Consider the following 19837-nt stretch of genomic DNA (forward strand, 5'->3'; position numbering starts at 1 on the left):
AGGTTTAGTCGCTAGAGCGAGAAGTAGAAAAGTTATAAATTGAAGAGTTTAAAAAACCCGCACCAGGATATAAAACCGGTTTTGTGTATAGAACTTCCGGTCGATATTTTCTCCCCACTCCGCGCACTCCTTTTGATGAGCGGCTACCGCCAACTGGTGGCGACTGACGGAACAAGAAGTACAGTGGCAGACAAGATGGCTGGACAGTGATGACTTAGTGGTGGAATGTCCGGCTGTGAAAATTGTGATTTTAGTGCATCGCGAATGGCTTAGCGATGGCCGAGCTCAACGACATCGACGTCGACAAGCTTCCAGAGGACGTGAGGGAGAAACTTACGGAATTAGCCCTTGAACTTTTCGAAGGTTAGTCAAAAAATATTCAATCGCGAGTATATTCACCTCCTTTCTGACTCACCCCGTTTGAACGAATCCTGTCACGGGCAGTTGATATAATCGATAATTTCTCACTGTTGCCGTTTTTATAATTCGCGCGAATTGACGCCGGCACGCTTTCGCGTGGGCGACAATTATTGTCAATTGTAAATTTTCTTTTGTCACTGTCACAGGGAGAACAATACCGATTTTCTCAATTCTCTTTTAACAGGTCCTCTCTGTGACCGCGCCTCTATGGTTCTTGTCACCAATTCCAAAGTGTTCCGAATACTTGTTCGTGATTTCTCTCACCATTCTTCACTTTGAAATACTTGGCAATATTAGTGAAAATTCCATTTCCCGATAGCGAGAAAAATCTAGCTGGGAAATAGAGTACAAGACCCGAAGTCCTTTGTTGTCAGTCGATTGTTCCTTTCTTATTTTTTTTCTCTTACTTTTCAACATCCACCTGCTGTCATTCTTGAATAAACGTGTACCACCTGCCTACTTTGATCGTTTCAACATTTATTTGCGAAAGTGACGCGCTTTTTGCAGTATTGATTTTGAGGTTATGAAAGGATTAGACAAATGTCGTGATTGCAGATATTCTCTACCCCTATATTTTATCCCTATTCCGTCTCTCACGCCGTAATCGAGTTTACATCTATATATACACAGTGTGACGACGAGTGCCTTTGGAAGTGTTGATCGTTTTCACGTTCAACGTCAAGTTAAATATCCGGGGATTTAAATGCACTATTTTGTGCGTTGACAGAACTAGGTTGGCAGGTGGCTGAGTAAAAATAATCGACTCAGACGGTCCAAGACGGTCACTGCCTCAATTTGTCGTGGGAGGGAAGGAATGCAACTTTATTCTCTTTCTCTCTTAAAGAATTAATCTCGTTTTATAAATTATTTCAAATCTCATTATTTACTTTATTTGGTTTCATTTAAATATTTCTCTTTTTATATATACACAGTGAAAAAAAAATTATTCGATTTGTTTACAAAGTCAATAAACGTTAACTTATCAGATTCCGTTTGACATTTCGAAACGAGGAGACTCAAGACTGATGTAATATAAATTGGAATAGATTCGGGAATGCACAACGAAAACAATTTTGTGATTTATTTAGATTAATAAAACAGATGTTTACATCACCCAGGTTTTTTTTCTTTTTAATCAAAAAAATCTTTTCTTTCTTAATTTAATAATATGTGCAAATTAACGTAAATAATTTTATTTAATATTATTATTGTTCCATAGGAATTAAGATCAAAAATTTCAAATTCAAACTTTTTTGAAATTAAACAACTTATAAAAAATTGTTATAAAACATGACCGAGTGATAAAATTTTAATTCAATTATTATTTTCTGCAATTAATTTTTTTTTAAATAATTGATTTCCTTAAAAAAACATTTATTATTTATGACGACGAGCAATAATATGTATATAGAGAAATGACACTTGACTGCAAGTACAGGTCGAGGCATTAATTATTGCCATGGATGTCACTGGAGCAATTACTTAATGCGGCATCTTTAAATGTCGTCATTTAGTAAAACCAATTTTGTCGCGCCATTTACATCACATGAGAGAAATTATCTTTCCTTTATCGAAACTATTCGACTATAACAATAAAAGATAAAAGAGTCCACACCCTCGGCAAACTAAATAATGGACAAGTTTTCGTAATAGGACAACTTGAAATACATACAATGCACTACTTTTTTCTATACACACGGACTGAATAACAAAAGATTAATAATGTACCGAAAAAAATGTTTTCTTTAGTTACTCGACTAAATTCAAATATAAATATTAAATCAATCATTAACATCTGAGTCATGGAAGGAAAGTTTTAATCTTGACAATTTGACATTTCAATTTACATAAATGATGGTTTATTTTTTCAATATAGTTATTGCTCAGTTAACAATTTACTAATTTAAATTATTTATTTGGTATTGTTTTTATTTTATTAACAGGCTCTAATTCTAATAAAAAAACTTTCAAAAATTTTTTCTATTTCTGACAAGAATGATTTTTTTAATATTATTTAATTATTACAAAAGTTTTAATGTAATTATCTTAATAAATAACAAAATTCTTCACAGAAATTCAATAATTTTTAGGAATTTTGATAAAATTCTTTACAAAATTCAATTATTTTCATAAGTTACAATATTCTTTCCAAGAATTCAATTATTTTCAAAAGTAATAAAATTCTTCGAAGAAATTCAATTATTTTTAAAAATTTAAATAAAATTCTCTGCAACATTTCAATTATTTTTAAAAGTTTTTCGCAATTCAATGTTTTTAAATATTTACTATCTTCGTAACATTTATCAACAAATTTAATTATAAAAAACTTGTTGATACAATTCTACGAAACGATTCAATTATTTTCATGAATAATAAAGTTTCATTTACGAATTCAATTATTTTCATCGCAGAATTGCAAATATTTTTAATACAATTTTAAATAAATTCCTTGAAAAATGCAATTACTTATTAATAAAAATTTTATTAAAACTTGAGGAAAGAATTCAATTTTAAGAAACATTCAATTATTCAATAAAACAAGAAAATTCGTTGCAATAATTCAAATATTTTAAAAAGTAACACTTAATTCGTCGGAGAAAATCAATAATTTTCAAGAATTTTTAAGTAATTTTACAAACGAATTCAATTAGCTTGATAAACAATAAAATCAGGAGGTTAAAGTTTTGAACGTTCAAATGAACGAAATTTATTTATTTCTTCTTCAAATTAAATTTTTATTACTATAATTTTGCGTCACTATTAAGCAAATTAATTATATAATGTTTCTAAATGTAAAATTTGAGTTTTTAATTTTAATTGTAATCAATAATCTATGAAAATATTTTTAACAAAAAATATTTCGTTCATTTGAACGTTCAAAACTTTTTGTTCATATAAAATCGCATAAATTTTTCCAATAAAAACAATTATTCTAAGGAATTTTAATAAAATTCTTTTCCAAAATTCAATTATTTTGATAAATATCAATATTCAGCAGAAGAATTCAATTCTTTTGAAATGTAATAAAATACTTTGCAAAAAATAGATTATTTTCAAAATTCTAAAAAAATTCTCGTCAAGAATTAAATCATCTTTATAAATATATAGGGAAATTCTTCTCAAGAATTCAATTATTTTCAAAAATTTCAATGAAATTCTTATCAGAAATTCAATTATTTTTAAGAATTTTAAGAAATTCCATATAAAGAATTCAATTTTTTAAAAAAATAACATCATTTTTTTTAAAGAAATTCAATTATTTTTGAAAATTTTAATAAAATTTGTTGCAAGAATTCAATTATTTTCTGAAAATTCTAATAAAGAATTCAATTATTTTAAAAAATAACAAAAAACGACAAAAATAACAAAATTTTTTACAGAAATTTAATTATTTTTAAAAATTTTAATAAAATTCTTTGCAAGAATTCAATTATTTTAAAAAATTTTTTAATAAAATTCTTATGAAGAATTCAATTATTTTCAGAAATAACAACATTTTTTACAGAAACTCAATTATTTTCAGAAATATCAACATTTTTTTTACAGAAATTCAATATTTATTTTTGAAAATCTTAATAAAATTCGTTTGCAAAAGTTCAATTACTTTTTGAAAATTTTAATAAAATTCTTATAAAGAATTCAATTATTTTTATAAATAATAAAATCCTTTATAGAAATTCAATTTTTTTTAAAAATAACAAAATTTTTTACAGAAATTCAATTATTTTTAAAAATAAAATTCTTTACATAAATTTAATTATTTTAAAATTTTTTAATAAAATTCGTTACAAGAATTCAATTATTTTTAAAAATATCAAATAAAGTTAAATTTTTGTGGCAACCCTGTATAAAAATTATATTTTTATCTTTATTTAACAAATTTTTATGGTCCCCTAAAAGTCCCCTATTTTTTAATTTTCAGTCCGCTATTTCCCCTAAAATTTTAGGGGCACTGTGAAGCCTGTATTAATAATGGATTATTTTCCCTTTTTTCGGTATTTGTAATGTGATTTCAAGTAAATAGTTAAAGTATTTTGGAATTGAAATTAATGTTCTTTTTAAATCTTTTTTATGAAACAAAATAATCATTATTTATTGGAATAAAAAGGTGGACCATATATTTTCCTTGAATTATAGTATTGTTTCGAGATTAATCGAAATTGATAAAAATAAATTATGTAAATGTATTCCTTTTGTGAGGGAGACTGTATTAAAAGAGAATAACAGCTAGTTCATATGGCAGGATGTTTTAGTATTGCTTTCGGATCATATATGTATATATATATATAAATGATCAGAATCGTAAAGGAGTGAATGGTATATATAAAGTTTGAAGTTTCGTTAACATGACAAAAGATGTTAAATCGCTTTATTGTATAAATGTATCTTGAAAAAATACTCAAGACATTCTTTCCTCTTTCGTTCCACTGCATTTCTTTTCAATTATATTCTGTCAACATCTATTATTTCTCATTTGGTCACGATGCGTCTTATGTAATAGAAACTGTTGAGAAACAAAGTTCTTTATTTAATTTGGCAATACATCTGAGCATTTATTTAGAATAAAATTTTATCCTTTATAGTTCATGTCAACTTAAAAAGGCTTTTTTTCATTTTTAAGCATATTTGTAAGTCTCCTTTTCATAAAATTCTAAATTAAACGTCAATGTAAAACAATTCTATTTGGAAAAGAAATACAGACTTTGCACTCGATAATTAATTTTAAAAAAGTAGGAAAAAGTAGCTTACCTAAGGGCAGAAAGAAAGTAGTAAAAAAGTAGCTATCGAAAAATTAAACTTGACGACCAAAAAAACTCGTTTTAGATTTAGACACTTCACAAAACTGACAAAAATTAGAAAATTAAAAAAAAGTATTTTTTGGTACAATACTGCAGTAGTGTATAGTAATACTGCAATTTATAAATTCATAAAATAAAAATCTTCATGAGTAAGCAAAGTATTGATGAAATGAACATAAAAAAATTTCAGCTTTAATTTTGCAGTTTTTAAAATATTATTTGTGGAAAAATGAAAGGAATCTGACGTAACACTTGACAGCATATTAATATTGTGTTTTAAAAAATACCTCTTAAAGAATAAATTATTAATCTTGAAATGTTAATTTCTTGAGTGTTTGAAATGTTAGCTTATTATTCTAACATATAATTGAAATATTGTGATTAATTAACATACCAAATCTTTACCACAACATCGGAGACGAATGAGTTGTTAGGGTTCATAAAATTCGCAGGGTCTCGTGGTCTATAGGTGTATAGATTTCATTCAAGTGCCAGGTGGACCGGAAGTAACGGTCTTCCATTCTTACGTAGCAAGACTTAAAAACAATAACAGGGATACACTGTGAGTTTTCATTCATGATTTCAAAAATTTGCCATTCTTATATTTTAAAGGTCATTATTGTAAAATTCGAATTTCAAGATCAAAAGAAATTCTTTTAGAGATTTAATGCTTCGTATGTTGACGTCTAAGGGAAATTGAAAATGCTGCAATAGTTTATTTTTGAAAAAGATTTCTTCAAAACTTTCGCAGCTGCCCAATCATTGACTTTTCGGCTGATTCAAATTTAGAGAGCACAACGATAAAAGAAGCCGCGTTGATTAGTAGACAATTTAACGTCATTGATTTCTTCTCCTATGCATTTAGATTTTGATTGCAATCTTTCAGCAATGATTTGCGTCATAACCAATCAATGCAAAAAAAGCAGAAAATTTACTTTTTGATTTTTTACGTTGGTGAAGTTCACAACGTTTATAATCAACGATTTCCTAAGAAAAATATTTTTTTAATCAAATTTTTATTAATTTTTGTATAGAAAATATTTTGGTTAGTTTTTTGAATAATGATTTACAAAAGAAATATTTGTGAACAAAAAATTTTATTCTTTTTCGTATTAGGAAAATAATTTTTTTTTCAATCGTTGATCATAAACGTTGTGAACTTCACCGACGTGATTTTTTCGTCTTTTTTCTAAATTTTACGTCCAAACACCATATTTAAAATATGTAAATATAAAATGCAAACTCACTTCAATTTTTATAGTATGAAAAGTATAACTATACTCTCTAAATCTGAATTAGTGCGGATTCGTTTACCAATTTGAATTAGTAACAGTTTTTACTAATTTTTAGTAGTTTTTTACTAATTGCTAGTAGAAAATTACTAATTCAATTAGTAGAACGTATTTTTTACTATTTCAAATTAGTAAATTTTCTACTAATAATTAGTAAAAAACTACTAAAAATTAGTAAAAACAGTTACTAATTCAATTGGTAAACGAATCCGCACTATTTCATTAGTAGAAAATTACTAATTCAGATTTAGAGAGTAGACAAATCTTTAAAAATTTATTTTTGAACAATTTTCCTGAGTAAATTTTTGAAATATAAGAATTAAAAAGATTTTAATTGAAAATTTTGGAAATAATTGAATTCTCAAAAATTTTAATGAATATTCTTCAAGTGTAAATTCAATAAAAATGATAATTAATGAAAATTAGGTTCTAAAAATAATATTGAAACAGTTTGGAAAAAAGTAATTCTCTGAATTGTTTTGTTCTAATTTTTTAAAATCCAAATTTTCAATATTCAATATTTTTAATATTTCCGAAAATTCAAATACATGCACCAAATAATAACATTAAAATTTTTTACAATTTTTAAAATTTTTGAAGAAAATAATCATATTACAAATTTTTAATTAAAATTCTTCAAAAAATTATTTTTTTTAAATTATACAATAATTCTTCAATTATTTTCGAAACTTTTAGAATTGTTTTAATTAATTTATTTTTAAATTTAATTAATTTTTAATTTTAATTTAATTTTAATCTTCGAACAAAGTAAATTAAAATTTTTAAAAATTTATTACTATTTTAGAATTTTTGAGAAATTATTTATAATTAAAATTCTTTAAACATTTGATTATTTTATTTATATTTTTTAAAAACTTAATAATTTTTAAAAGATTTTATCAAATTTAAATTATTTTGTAACAGATTTTACCATAAATTTCAATTATTTTTTAAAAGATTTTAACAAATTTCAATTTTTTGAACATTTTGTAATTGTATAATTATCAAAAAAATTTATTTTCTTTCGAAAATTATTTAGAAATATTTTTAAATACCTTCTTTCGTTAATTTTACGAATTCCTTTATTCCAATTTTTGAAAATATTCTACCTTCATATTTTCTTAAGAAAAATAGACTGTTTCAATTATTATAAAAAATTGAATTTTTCTATTGAAATAATTGAATTCTCGAAGAATTTTTGAAAAATGATTAAAAATTAGTATAGGTAATTGATTTAGTGATGAAGTTTAGTTAAAAATTGTAGAAAATAATTCAGTTTTTTGAAGGGTTATAGTTTTAATTTTTAAAAATGATTAAATTTCTAAAATATTAATCAAATATTCAATAGTAGAATATTAAAAATCATTAAATAAAGAAAAATTTTTGAAAATAATTGAATTCTTCTGATGAATATTGTTATTTATGAAAATAATTGAATTTTTCAATGAATTTTATAAAAATTCCTGAATATAATTTAATTTCAACGAAAAATTTTGCTATTTATAAAGATTGGTAATTAAATTGTTGACGAGAATTTTTTTTTTAATTTTTGAAAATAATTGAATTTCTGGAATGAATTTTAGTATTTATTAAGATAGTTGAATTCTTTCAAATTGCGTTAAAATTTTAAAAATTGAAACTAATTTCAACAAAATTGAAATTGAAATTTAAAAAATACTTTATTAAATGATTTATTTTAACTTTATATTGGCAAAGCAAACTACCACCGAGGGCAGTGAGGCGACACTATTATGTTAAAAACAAAAAATATTGTCCGCTGACAGAGAGTTTATTAAAAAAATGCAATGTAAATAAGTGGAATCGTATTTGGTTTTACAATAAAATTTTGTTTCACAAGTGTTGTTACGATTGCAAGTATCTTAGTTTTAAGGTTAAATAGTTTATTTTTATTCATTAAAGCTACTCCGTACAAAAAATTCAATTATTAGGAGACTTTTGGAATTTGGGTTCAAATTCCATTGTTTATTCACAAAATAAATAATTCTCATTATTATAAAATTATAATTCACTTTCACAAACATTTTAAAATTTTGTTTTTATAATAAATATCGCATTTTCATGTCAATTTTTTCTCTGTTGGCGACCATAATATTCACCATCACACCGGTTTACCTTAAAAATTACAATACACGAAATTTAAAAAATGGAAAAAGAGAACAAACTGATTGAACAAATTGATTAAAAGTTTTCCTCGGCGGTGATTATACTATAAACATTAATATTTATATATGAATTATCTATATCTATTTTAGCTATTCATGAAACGTAAGTATAATGTTCAAGTAATTCCTTTCTCCAATTTCCTCTTCCTTACTTAATTTTATTCGTTTCCTCAAGTTACTAAAGCGAAACTTAAGCTGAATTATCATCTTCGCCAACTTCATGATATGGTTCTACAGTTATATATATACTTTATTTTTTAAAGCATTATTTCACTTTAAATGTTCGTTAAAATTTGTCCCCGTTGTCGACCGACACTTTTGTTAGTGACGTCATAATTTCAGATCCCTATTCCCGCAAAAAATTTCGGACATGTCACTATGCCGGTGTCACGCGTCCGCATAACCAAGACATTAGGACTTGTTTATTCAAAAATATCGATGTTTCTCGATGTCTAAGAACTTATTTTGCAAAATAGATATTCTATATTTAAAGAATATCAGGTTAACAGAATCATTTAATTACAGTGCTTGAAAATACATCGGGATCAAGTTACATGACACATGGCAGAAAAGCAGATTGCATTCACCGAGTGTATGGTGTTCCCATAAAAAAACACATTGTTGATATTTTATATAATACCTCATCAAAGTCTTAATTTATTATTATACAAACTTTTCAAATCGAAAGGATTCAAACTCATTCTCCATTCACATTCTTTTTATCGAATGTGTTCTTATATTAATGTTTCTTCAATCCGAAAATGTAAATTTGGATCTGTTTTTTCTATGTCTTTGAATTATTTTATTTCTGCAACACGTAAATTTATAAAACAAACATCGTAATTTAGACACTGAGTAAAATCTGTATTGGCAGTTTGAGTTTTTATTCAGCAACAATTTGATTATGTAATCTTTGTAACCCTGTTAATGGTTACCTATTCCGTAATAATTTGTTCGATGCACAAATTTCTATAAACCAGCCAAGTATTTGTCATCTAGACTATTGCAACAAAAAAATTGCTTCTCTCATCTTCTTTTACTTGAAAACATGAAATTGCATGAAATTGCATTGAATGCACCTGAGAGTTTCTCTCGAGAAGATTTTCGCCACAAAGTCAGCACACAATACAAAATACAGACTTGTATTCAACCACAAAAGGTATTAACTTGAGTTTATAGTTATAAAGGAGCCTCACACCTCAAGGTAACTCGAGGACGTTTGCTCTTTGCTCACGAAACACGTGACCTTGATATTAATCCGTTCAACGTCAGACTGGTTCGTGTCACGATGGTCAGCCATCTCTAACAAGTTGGTCAATAGATGACAATCGGCAAATCAGATATTCAAATTTACTGGTTGCGTAACAAGCAAAAAGCAGATTGAAGGAGGTGTTCATTAGTGTGGGGCATGGTTACAAAAAGAGAAATAATATACCAGACAATTACAAACTAAATTAAAATTTTTAATCTTCATAATAGAGATAATAATTGATGTCCCTTTAATAAACATTGAAACAAATATTTTTATCTCAGTATATAGCTATCATGCAGTCCTCGTTGTCGACTAGTTTTTCTTATAACGTAGCAAGCACAAATGAATTCTATTTAAAGTAATAAGTAATTTATAACTACCCAACTAGAAATTACCCTGTTATGCCAGCCCACGCTTACCACTGGCGCAATCACACTGAAAATGATACAGTATCGGCAATTACAGTATTACACTCTATCAATTCTTATTTTTTGCTTATTTATTCTAGATTAGGTTTCTTAATTATACTAATATTTGGAACCCATTATTTATAGCATACTATATTTGTATTTATGCACATTACCTTTTAGGTTTATATTATATGCATCAGTACTGAATGAGTTAATAATTTCCTAGCATTTAATTTTGAGAAAGAATGGCTAAGCAAACACGAAAAAAAAGTTATTTTTTACTACACCCACACAGCACCGAAACTTTCTTGAAAATTTATTAAAGATTTATTTACTTGCAAAGTTTAGTGAAAATTTAGTAAAGATTTAAATATCCCCACTTAAATAAAAAAATGTTTATCGTCGAATTTTCCTAAAAATTTAACTTAAATACTTAAAACTTTCCTAAACATTTCAATTTAAATTTTCAACTTCTCTCTTATAAGCGAATTATTTTTATAAAATTTAATAAAATTCGTTGCAAGATTTCAATTATTTTTATAAATAATAAAATGCTTCACCAAAATTCAATTATTTTTAAAAATTTTAATAAAATTCTTATGAAGAATTCAATTATTTTTAAAAATTTTGATAAAATTCGATGCAAAAATTTAATTATTTTTATAATAAATAAAATCCTTCTCAGAAATTCAATTATTTAAAGATTTTGTTTAAAAATTCTTATGAAAAATTCAATTCTTTTCAAAAATAACAACATTTTTTACAGAAATTCAATTATTTTTGAAAGTTTTAATAAAATTCTTATAAAGAATTAAATTATTTTCAAAAATAACAAAATTTTTTACAGAAATTCAATTATTTTTATAAATAATAAAATGCTTCTCAGAAATTCAATTATTTTTAACAATTTTAATAAAATTCTCATGAAGAATTCAATTATTTTTAAAAATTTTAATAAAATTCTTATGAAGGATTCAATTATTTTTAAAATTTTTTATTAAATTGTTATGAAAAATTAAATTATTTTTAAAAATTTTAATAAAATTCGTTGCAAGAATTCAATTTTTTTTATAAATAATAAAATCTTTCTTAGAAATTCAGTTGATTTTTAAAAATTTCTATAAAATTCTTATGAAGAATTCAATTATTTTTAAAAATAACAAAATTTTTTACAGAAATTCAATTATTTTTATAAATAATAAAATCCTTTTCAGAAATTCAATTATTTTAAAAAATTTTTTAAAAATTCTTCTGAAGAATTCAATTCTTTTCAAAAATAACAACATTTTTTATAGAAATTCAATTATTTTAAAAAATTTTAATAAAATTATTTGCAAGAATTCAATTATTTTTATAAACAATAAAATCCTTACCAGAAATTCATTTATTTTTTAAAATTTTAATAAAATTCGTTGCAAGAATTCAAATACTTTTATAAATAATAAAATCCTTCTCACAAATTCAATTATTTTTAAAAATTTTAATAAAATTTTTATGAAGGATTCAATTATTTTAAAAATTTTTTATTAAATTATTATGAAGAATTCAATTATTTTCAAAAGTAACAAAATTTTTTACAGAAATTCAATTATTTTAAAAATTTTTAATAAAATTCGTTGCAAAAATTTAATTATTTTTATAATAAATAAAATCCTTCCCAGAAATTCAATTATTTTTTAAAATTTTAATAAAATTCTTATGAAGAATAATTCAATTATTTTCAGAAATAACAAAATTTTTTACAGAAATTCAATTATTTAAAAATTTTTTTTAAAAATTTTTATGAAGATTCAATTTTTTTCAAAAATAACATTTTTTACAGAAATTCAATTGTTTTTAAAAATTTAAATAAAATTCCTTTTTAGAAATTCAATTCTTCTAATAAAATTCTTATAAAGAATTTAATTATTTTTAAAAATAACAAAATTTTTAACAGAAATTCAATTATTTTTAAGAATTTTAATAAAATTCCTTGTAAGAATTCAATTATTTTCAGGAATAACAAAATTTTTTACAGAAATTCAATTATTTTAAAAATTTTTAATAAAATTCTTTGCAAGAATTTAATTATTTTTATAAATATTAAAATCCTTCTCAGGAGTTCGATTATTTTAAAAAATTTTAAAGTTTAGTGAAAATTGTGTAAAGATTTAAATGTCCCCACTTAAATAAATGTTTATCGTCAAATTTTTCTAAAAATTTAACTTAAATACTTAAAAATTTCCTGAACATTTAAATTTAAATTTCATCTTCTCTCTTATAAGCAAACATGTAATTTAAACCTTTCCTGAAAATTTAAATTAATTTTTCAGGAAAGTTTCACGCTAAACATTTATTGAAGTGGGACATTTAATTAAATCTTTACAAAATTTTCACTAAACTTTTCAAGTAAATACTTTGAAGTTTGCAAGTAAATCTTTAATAAATTTTTAGGAAAGTTTCGGTGCTGTGTGGACATTTACAAAGTAAAACCTAAACGGTCTAAAACTTCTTCGTATTTCTGGCAATGTTTACTATTTTCGTAATTATAAATCTTTCTTTATGTTCTCGTAATGATTTTAAAGTTAACTAAAAATCTAAATTCTGAAGCAAAATAATATACATTGTTTAATTATATTTTCGTCTCTATTTTTTAATACATACTAACATGAGTCTCAGAAGACTATTGCAGTTTATTATATAATAATCAGTTCCAATTTTGAAATTTGGGAAAAGAAAATAAAATTTTTTAAAAATTCAGAAACAAAATTCGGCCGCACAATAACTTATAATAGGAGATAATTCTCAGGAAGAAATTCTATTTTTAGTTTTTATTTCTAGACACAGTACTTTCAAGTGAATCAGTTTGATAGATTTTAAATTGAAAACGATATTCAACCTCGTTTAAACGTCGCAGTTAAATCTCTTGTGGAATATCAACCAGAAAGCGTGACGTATTCATTGTCTTTAGATTTGTACTTAATAATCGTTTAAATTTTACGGAGAATCATTATCTTAATTAATATTTTTTATCCTCTTTTCCAAAAACGAAAATTTTTTTTGAAAATAAACTAAAATTCGACAATTGTTTATAATTCACTTCCTTGTAATAATAAGCCTTGAATTTATCAGTTTTGCGACGTATTAATCGAAAATATGTCAAAAGTGCTAAAAGCAGATTTCTAAACAGTTTTTTTAGTATCGATTACTAATTCAAATAACAAAATTTCAAAAGATTATTAAAAACTGAATGCGTCAAGGATGCGAGCTTTTCAAAGGTCTTTAAAATTTCTCAAAATAGAAATGTCAATATTTTCATATAAAGATAATGACTTTAGCACCATAAAAGATGTCGATGTGTTATTATTCAAATTGTTGAGAAATATATATTCATGTTAATGAATTAAAAAACGATTAGAAAATATTGTTAAATATCACGAGACAGTAAATTCTGGCAACTTTCTCGTTCTCACAATCAGCGAATAGAAGTTTCAGCGCAACGCGGTAATGTTATCTTGGCTTAGAAGTCGACATCTTGACTACTCTAACCGTTGCGACTGAGAGTCAGTAATCTTCCTTCTCACTCGATTTCCTGCGACGAAGCAGATTCTCTTTATTATCCTTTAATCTCAGAGTAAACAGTTCCGCTATCAAATACCCTCCTCCAATCAAGGGGCATTTTTTTTCTTTTTAAATCATTTTTTCATTTCCATGCGAGAGTAAACTTTTTATCGCGAAAAAGAAATAGGATTCAGTGTCCTTCTCTGTTGAGCGCCGGCAGACAGGGTCCCGTAAAGGTCATCCGTGAAGGCGTGCTCCGGATGAGAGGAATTCCACCATGGGAAACATCGACGGTTCGAGATTGGAGAGAGTACTGATGTTTAGTTTTCTTATTGGATCCAGCGTTCATAATTCGTTTCTACGCTTTGCTCCGTAGAATCTACAACTGATTTCTTATGTTTGCAAAACATCTCTTTTAAGTTTCTTTTGAAAAATAAAAAAAAATTAACTATGTACTTTATGTCAATTATTATATCATCAATTGTTCAAAAATAAAATTCGTTGCGACAGTTCAATGATTTTTAAAAATTTTAATAAAATTCGTTGCAAGAATTCAATTATTTCTATAAATAATAAAATCCTTCCCAGAAATTAAATTATTTTTAAAAATTTAAATAAAATTCTTATGAAGAATTCAATTATTATTTTCAAAAATCACAACATTTTTTACAGAAATTCAATTATTTTTATAAATAATAAAATCCTTTTCAGAAATTCAATTATTTTCAAAAATAATAAAATTCTTCCTGGAAATTCAATTATTTTTTAAAATTTTAATAAAATTCGTTGAAGAATTCAATTATTTTTAAAAATAACAAAATTTTCTACAGAAATTCAATTATTTTTTAAACCTTTTAATAAAATTCGATGCAAGAATTCAATTATTTTTATAAATAATAAAATCCTTCTCAGAAATATAATTATTTTTTAAAACTTTAATAAAATTCTTATAAAGAATTCAATTATTTTCAAAAATATCAAAATTTCTTACAGAAATTCAATTATTTATAAATTTTTTAATAAAATTCGTTGCAAGAATTCAATTTTTTTTTATAAATAATGAAACGTCTTACAGAAATTCAATTATTTTTAAAAATTTTAATGAAATTCGTTGCAAGAATTCAATGAGTTTTATAAATAAATAAATTGTTTTTAAAAATTTTAATAAAATTCGATGTAAAATTACAATCATTTTCCTAAAAAATAAAACTTATCGCAGGATTTTAATTGTTTTTAACACAATTTCAAATAAATTTCACGAAAATTGCAATTATTTTTAAATATTTTATTAAAATTCTTTAAAAGAATTCAATTACCATTTAAAAAAAAATTATTAAAATTTAATGAAATTCTTCGGGAAAGTTCAATTATTTTTAATTCAATTTGAATACAACTTCTTGATAGAATATTATTTATTGTTAAAAATTTTAATAAAATTTTTTAACAGAATTCCTTTATTTTTCAAAATTGTGATTTGTTTTTTTACAAATTTTGTATTTTTATTTTTATTTATTATTTTCATAAATAAAATTTTCACAGGGGAATTTAACCAAAAAAAAAAAAGAAAAAAATGATTAAATTGTAGAAGAACTACAGCTGTAATTTTTAGAAATAGTTAAATTTCAAAAAGGCTTTATATTTACATCATTTAAAATAGTTTAATTACAAAAATTTGAATTTTGGAGAAGTTTGAAATAATTGTAAAAATTCAATTGTTATTTTTGAAAATAATTGAAAATTTTTCATAAGAATTTTATTAAAATTTTTCAAAATAATTGAATTTCTGGGAAGGATTTTATTATTTATAAAAATAATTGAATTCTTGCAAGGAATTTTATTAAAATTTTTAAAAATAATTGAATTTCTGCAAAAAAATTTTGTTATTTTTGAAAATAATTAAATTCTTCATAAGCACTTTTAAAAAATTTTTTTAAATAATTGAATTTCTGAAAATGATTTTATTATTTATAAAAATAATTAATTTTCTGGGAAAGATTTTATTCGTAATAAAAATAATTGAATTCATCATAAGAATTTTTAAAAAAAATTTTCAAATAATTGAATTTCTGAGAAGGATTTTATTATTTATAAGAATAATTGAATTTCTGGAAAAAAATGTTGTTATTTATAAAAATAATTGAATTTCTGTAAAAACCTTTGTTATTTTTGAAAATAATTGAATTCTTTATAAGAATTTTATTATTTTTGAAAGTAATTGAATGTCTGAATAGGATTTTATTATTTATAAAAATAAATAGACAATGAAATTTACTTGATAAGAAACTATTGCTTACACCTTACATATGATATATTCAGTCACAAGTCGAAACTAAAAAACTACATCTAATTATAAAAATAATTGAATTTACGTAAAAAATTTTTTTATATTTGAAAATAATTGAATTATTCATAAGAATTTAAAAAAATTTTTTAAATAATTGCCATCTTTTATATTTTAGGGAACGTTCATAAACTACGTAGCACGTCTAGGGGGAGGGGGGGGGTCAAGCAATTGTCTACCATAAGAGGAAAAAATGGCGCTAATACATGTAACTGCGTCCACGTGGGGGGAGGTGGGGTGAAAATTTCCAAAAAATTGGTCTACGTAGTTTATGAACGTTCCCTTATTATAAAACATGAAGAAGTCGATCGCTTCGAGTCGAAGACTCGGAGTGATCGATATCTTCATGTTTTATAGTTATGAAGAAATTTAATTTTTAGTTTTAAGTAAAATGTTTTTATTTGACCAGGATTGGTTATATTTTTGTCAGGAATTGGTCCGTAAGTTTTTCATTTTTGGTCCGGCAATGTAAATTTTTAAATACTGGTCCAAATCCTGATAATATAATAACATTTCCTGGATTTTAGAGTTTGTTGTGCATGCGGAGAATTTAAAGAATAAACTCCTCATCGAAGCATGCACAGCCTCTATAGGCAGAGGGAAAGAGAGTTGAGGTTGATGCCGAGTAAACGAGTTGAAGGAGGAGAGGAAAATAATAAAGCCTTGTCGGAGGGAAAAGGACAGGTAGACGCGTGTGATGAGGAGGTCTATGGGTGGGTACGAGGAGAGGCGCGAGGAGAGAGCGAGAGCGAGAGTGGGATGCTGAGAGCGGAGCCGGAGAGACTCGCGGGCGAGAGTGGACGGACGGCATGCCACCACTCCTTGAGAGCTCCTTTACTCCCGTGTCACGACTTTTATTTGCCGCAGGCCGCCTTCCCCGCGTTCGACCTGCACAGTCGGCCCTGGTGGTGGTGCAGTCAGTGTTCCGAACCTGCTACGTGCGCGCACTCAGGACGAGTCGGTGCGTGCTCGCGAAATCACCCAGGCACCGATGTGGCGTCGTCGGTCGCAACAAGTGTCTCTGAATGGAATGCGGTGCTTCGCCCACAAGCTTTACCCGAAAACCTGAGGAAATCGGAGTTGATTTCAATCTCTCGAGGAGTGAGGAAAAACCTTGTCGGGAAAAAGAGTAGGTCGAGATATGCGGGAGAAAAGGAGGAAGAAGAGTTGTAAAGAAGAAGAAGAAGAAGAAGAAGAAGAGGAGGAGAGTTGGCACGAAGACGAAGCGTCTAAGGATGAACGAGGTTAATTTGAGGCGAGAGTCTTCAGGGTCGCGATTCGAAGGACAGTTTTAATTTCGAAGGACAGCCCTAGAGCGTTCTCTTGGGAAATAAAGCGAAGTTTGAATCTTTCGTTGTGCGAGCCAAGGATCCCATGAGAGCCCTTTCGTTCGAGAACCTAAGGAGGCTCGTCGGTCGGAGGAAGGATCGCGATGAGCCTTCCTTCGAACGCAGCGAGTCCTTCAAGCGGATTTCCATTAGGAAGAGTTACTTGGATCGTGGCAAGAGAAGACACCGATTGCAGAAGGTGGTCGATCCCGAGGAGTCGAGACTAAGGTCTAAGATTCTTCTGCGATGCAATGAGGAGGAGAACACTGAGGACGAGAAGAGAATCGACTCTCCGGACGGGACTATTGTTTATGACGACTGGATTCATTCGGCGTACGCCAAGAAAGTCGATTCTTGCTCCATTGATTCGATTCACTCGAATTCGAGGGAATTCGATCCAAGAAAGGACTCGAAGAATTCTAGGAAGGAGTCGGAGTCGAATTCGAATTCTTTCGGTTCGAAGAAGAAGAGAGTACCCCCAAAGAGGAATCCCGAACGGAGAAAAGCTCCTCCACCGCCACCACCTAGGAATATTGAGTTGTCGCCCGTTTTGATTGAACTTCCCCAAGAAAACGAGGAGGAGAATAATGTTTCTTTGGGACGAGTTTGGACCCAATCGTTCTCATCAGGCCATGGGACGGAAGTGTCCTCTAGGGATGAGAAACCACGGCAAGCTTCTCTTTCAGAGAAGACAAAGAGCGATTCTTCCCGAGATGGGAGCAGATCTGGTTTTAGTTTTTCTCTGTCCATCTCTAGATTGACAACTGACTTGCGAGCCGCTGCGGTCACTACCAGGAACGGATTGTTTAGACGGAAAAAAGGGTCGAAACCATCGCCGAGTGTCAGTGCGGAGGGTTATTTCGAAAGAACAGCGGCGGCGTCATCAATGCGGCGATCAGGGAGGACGAACTGCTCGCGAAGACGAACCTACTGCTCGAGAAGGAGGAAAATAGTGACCACCAGTCCCTTGAAGCCCAAGGTTCCTGGGAGTCCGGTGTGGTTCGTGCCTCCTGAGAGGCGTCGCTCCGCGAGGCAGAAGGGCAGGGTTTGGCGAGAGGTCAGATATTTTCCCGAGGATCACGTGCAGGGGGAGGATCTTCTCAAGAGACGTGACCTCGAGGAGAGAACCAACGACTGGTCATCGAATCTCTCCGATGAGTTCGACGACCGGAAGTTACTTCTGTCCGGTGACTTTGACGAGCGAGTGAGAAACGAAGAAGATGAAAAAACGAATTATCAGAAGGAGAATAAAAGAAATGAACTTAATTCGAAAAGTGTTGATTCTTCCTTACAGTCCTCGACCACTTCGCTGATATCGAGTGACGACGATCAGAGAGTGCCACCGAAAATCAGTGATTTTAATGAGGATAAAATATTCTGCGAGGAATTTCGTGGTGAGATGGCAGTGACTAGTCGAGGGGGGAATTATTTTGCGAGTAGTCAATTTTTGGGTTTTCTCTCGAAAAAAGAGGTGGAAGTTCCGTTTAAAAATAGTGCTGGATCGAGGTATCGATGTTTGTCGTCGAGTGAGAGCGAAACCGAAGTGGTGCTTTTTGTGGATAAGAAAGAAAACAGCTCAAGAGATGTGGATTGTGAGAGCAGTGAAAGTTATAGAAGTCGATCTGTTGTTTTGATATTGGAGGGACAAAGGTCGAGTGTGAGGAGGTCGGAGGTAGTCGCAGGACCCAGAAGACGACCGTTGAGGAGGAAGTCCCAATTGAGAAGGGCCAACTGCAGGGGACAACCTGTTTATCTAGCTAGGAAACGTTCATCCCTCAGAAGACGACCCTGCAGTAAGAATTATTTTCCTCCGAAACAATTTTTTTTTATTTCAAATATTTTGAGTTTTAGATGATTTTTAACAAATACAAAAGTACAGTTTTTCTGTGGTCCACCAGCCATGACGATCGTTCTGCTTCCTGGAATGCATGGCTTATTCTGTTTTAAATATTTTATTACGGTTTCTGAAAATTAAAAACAATTTCAAATTAGTCAAAACTTTCTCAGGAAGAAAGATATAAAATTATAAAATTTGCAACTTTACGAATTTTAAACGAAATTAAAATCTACATGATGATATTCAATCCACTGACATGAATATCCTCATTATACCGCGATTCAACGTAAAAGAATTTACAGTTTTATTTTTTTAATCTTAATGGCAAAAAGAGAATTGTTCTGATTGGCGTGAGATATTCGTAACAGAATTTGTATTATATATTATAAAAAAAAATGTTTTTAACCTTGGTACCAAACCTTCTTGACGCATAGA

General features: G+C 27.5%; 2 protein-coding genes across 9 annotated transcripts in view; both read left to right on the forward strand.

The window, feature by feature from the left end:
* Positions 1-145: 145 nt before the first annotated feature.
* The window catches only part of LOC122502485 (disco-interacting protein 2), a 97557-nt gene continuing 77865 nt past the window's right edge, over positions 146-19837 (forward strand). For 4 of the 8 annotated variants that reach the window (XM_043612564.1, XM_043612566.1, XM_043612571.1 and 1 more), the window contains exon 1: positions 17153-19358. In XM_043612564.1, coding sequence (XP_043468499.1) covers positions 17612-19358 — 1747 coding nt within the window. In that variant the 5' untranslated portion in view covers positions 17153-17611. Of the gene's footprint in view, positions 364-17151; positions 19359-19837 lie in introns of those variants that run through there. The other 4 variants (XM_043612569.1, XM_043612570.1, XM_043612565.1 and 1 more) reach the window with 4 other exon arrangements.
* LOC122502488 lies at positions 13997-17539 on the forward strand. Its single transcript, XM_043612575.1, has 2 exons — positions 13997-14206; positions 16765-17539. Exon 2 carries the CDS (start codon positions 16814-16816, stop codon positions 17408-17410), a length of 597 nt encoding a protein of 198 aa, XP_043468510.1. The 5' UTR covers positions 13997-14206; positions 16765-16813; the 3' UTR covers positions 17411-17539.

This window comes from Leptopilina heterotoma, unplaced genomic scaffold (assembly GCF_015476425.1).
Source record: "Leptopilina heterotoma isolate Lh14 unplaced genomic scaffold, ASM1547642v1 Lhet_232, whole genome shotgun sequence".
In the NCBI taxonomy this organism is placed as follows: Eukaryota; Metazoa; Arthropoda; class Insecta; order Hymenoptera; family Figitidae; genus Leptopilina; species Leptopilina heterotoma.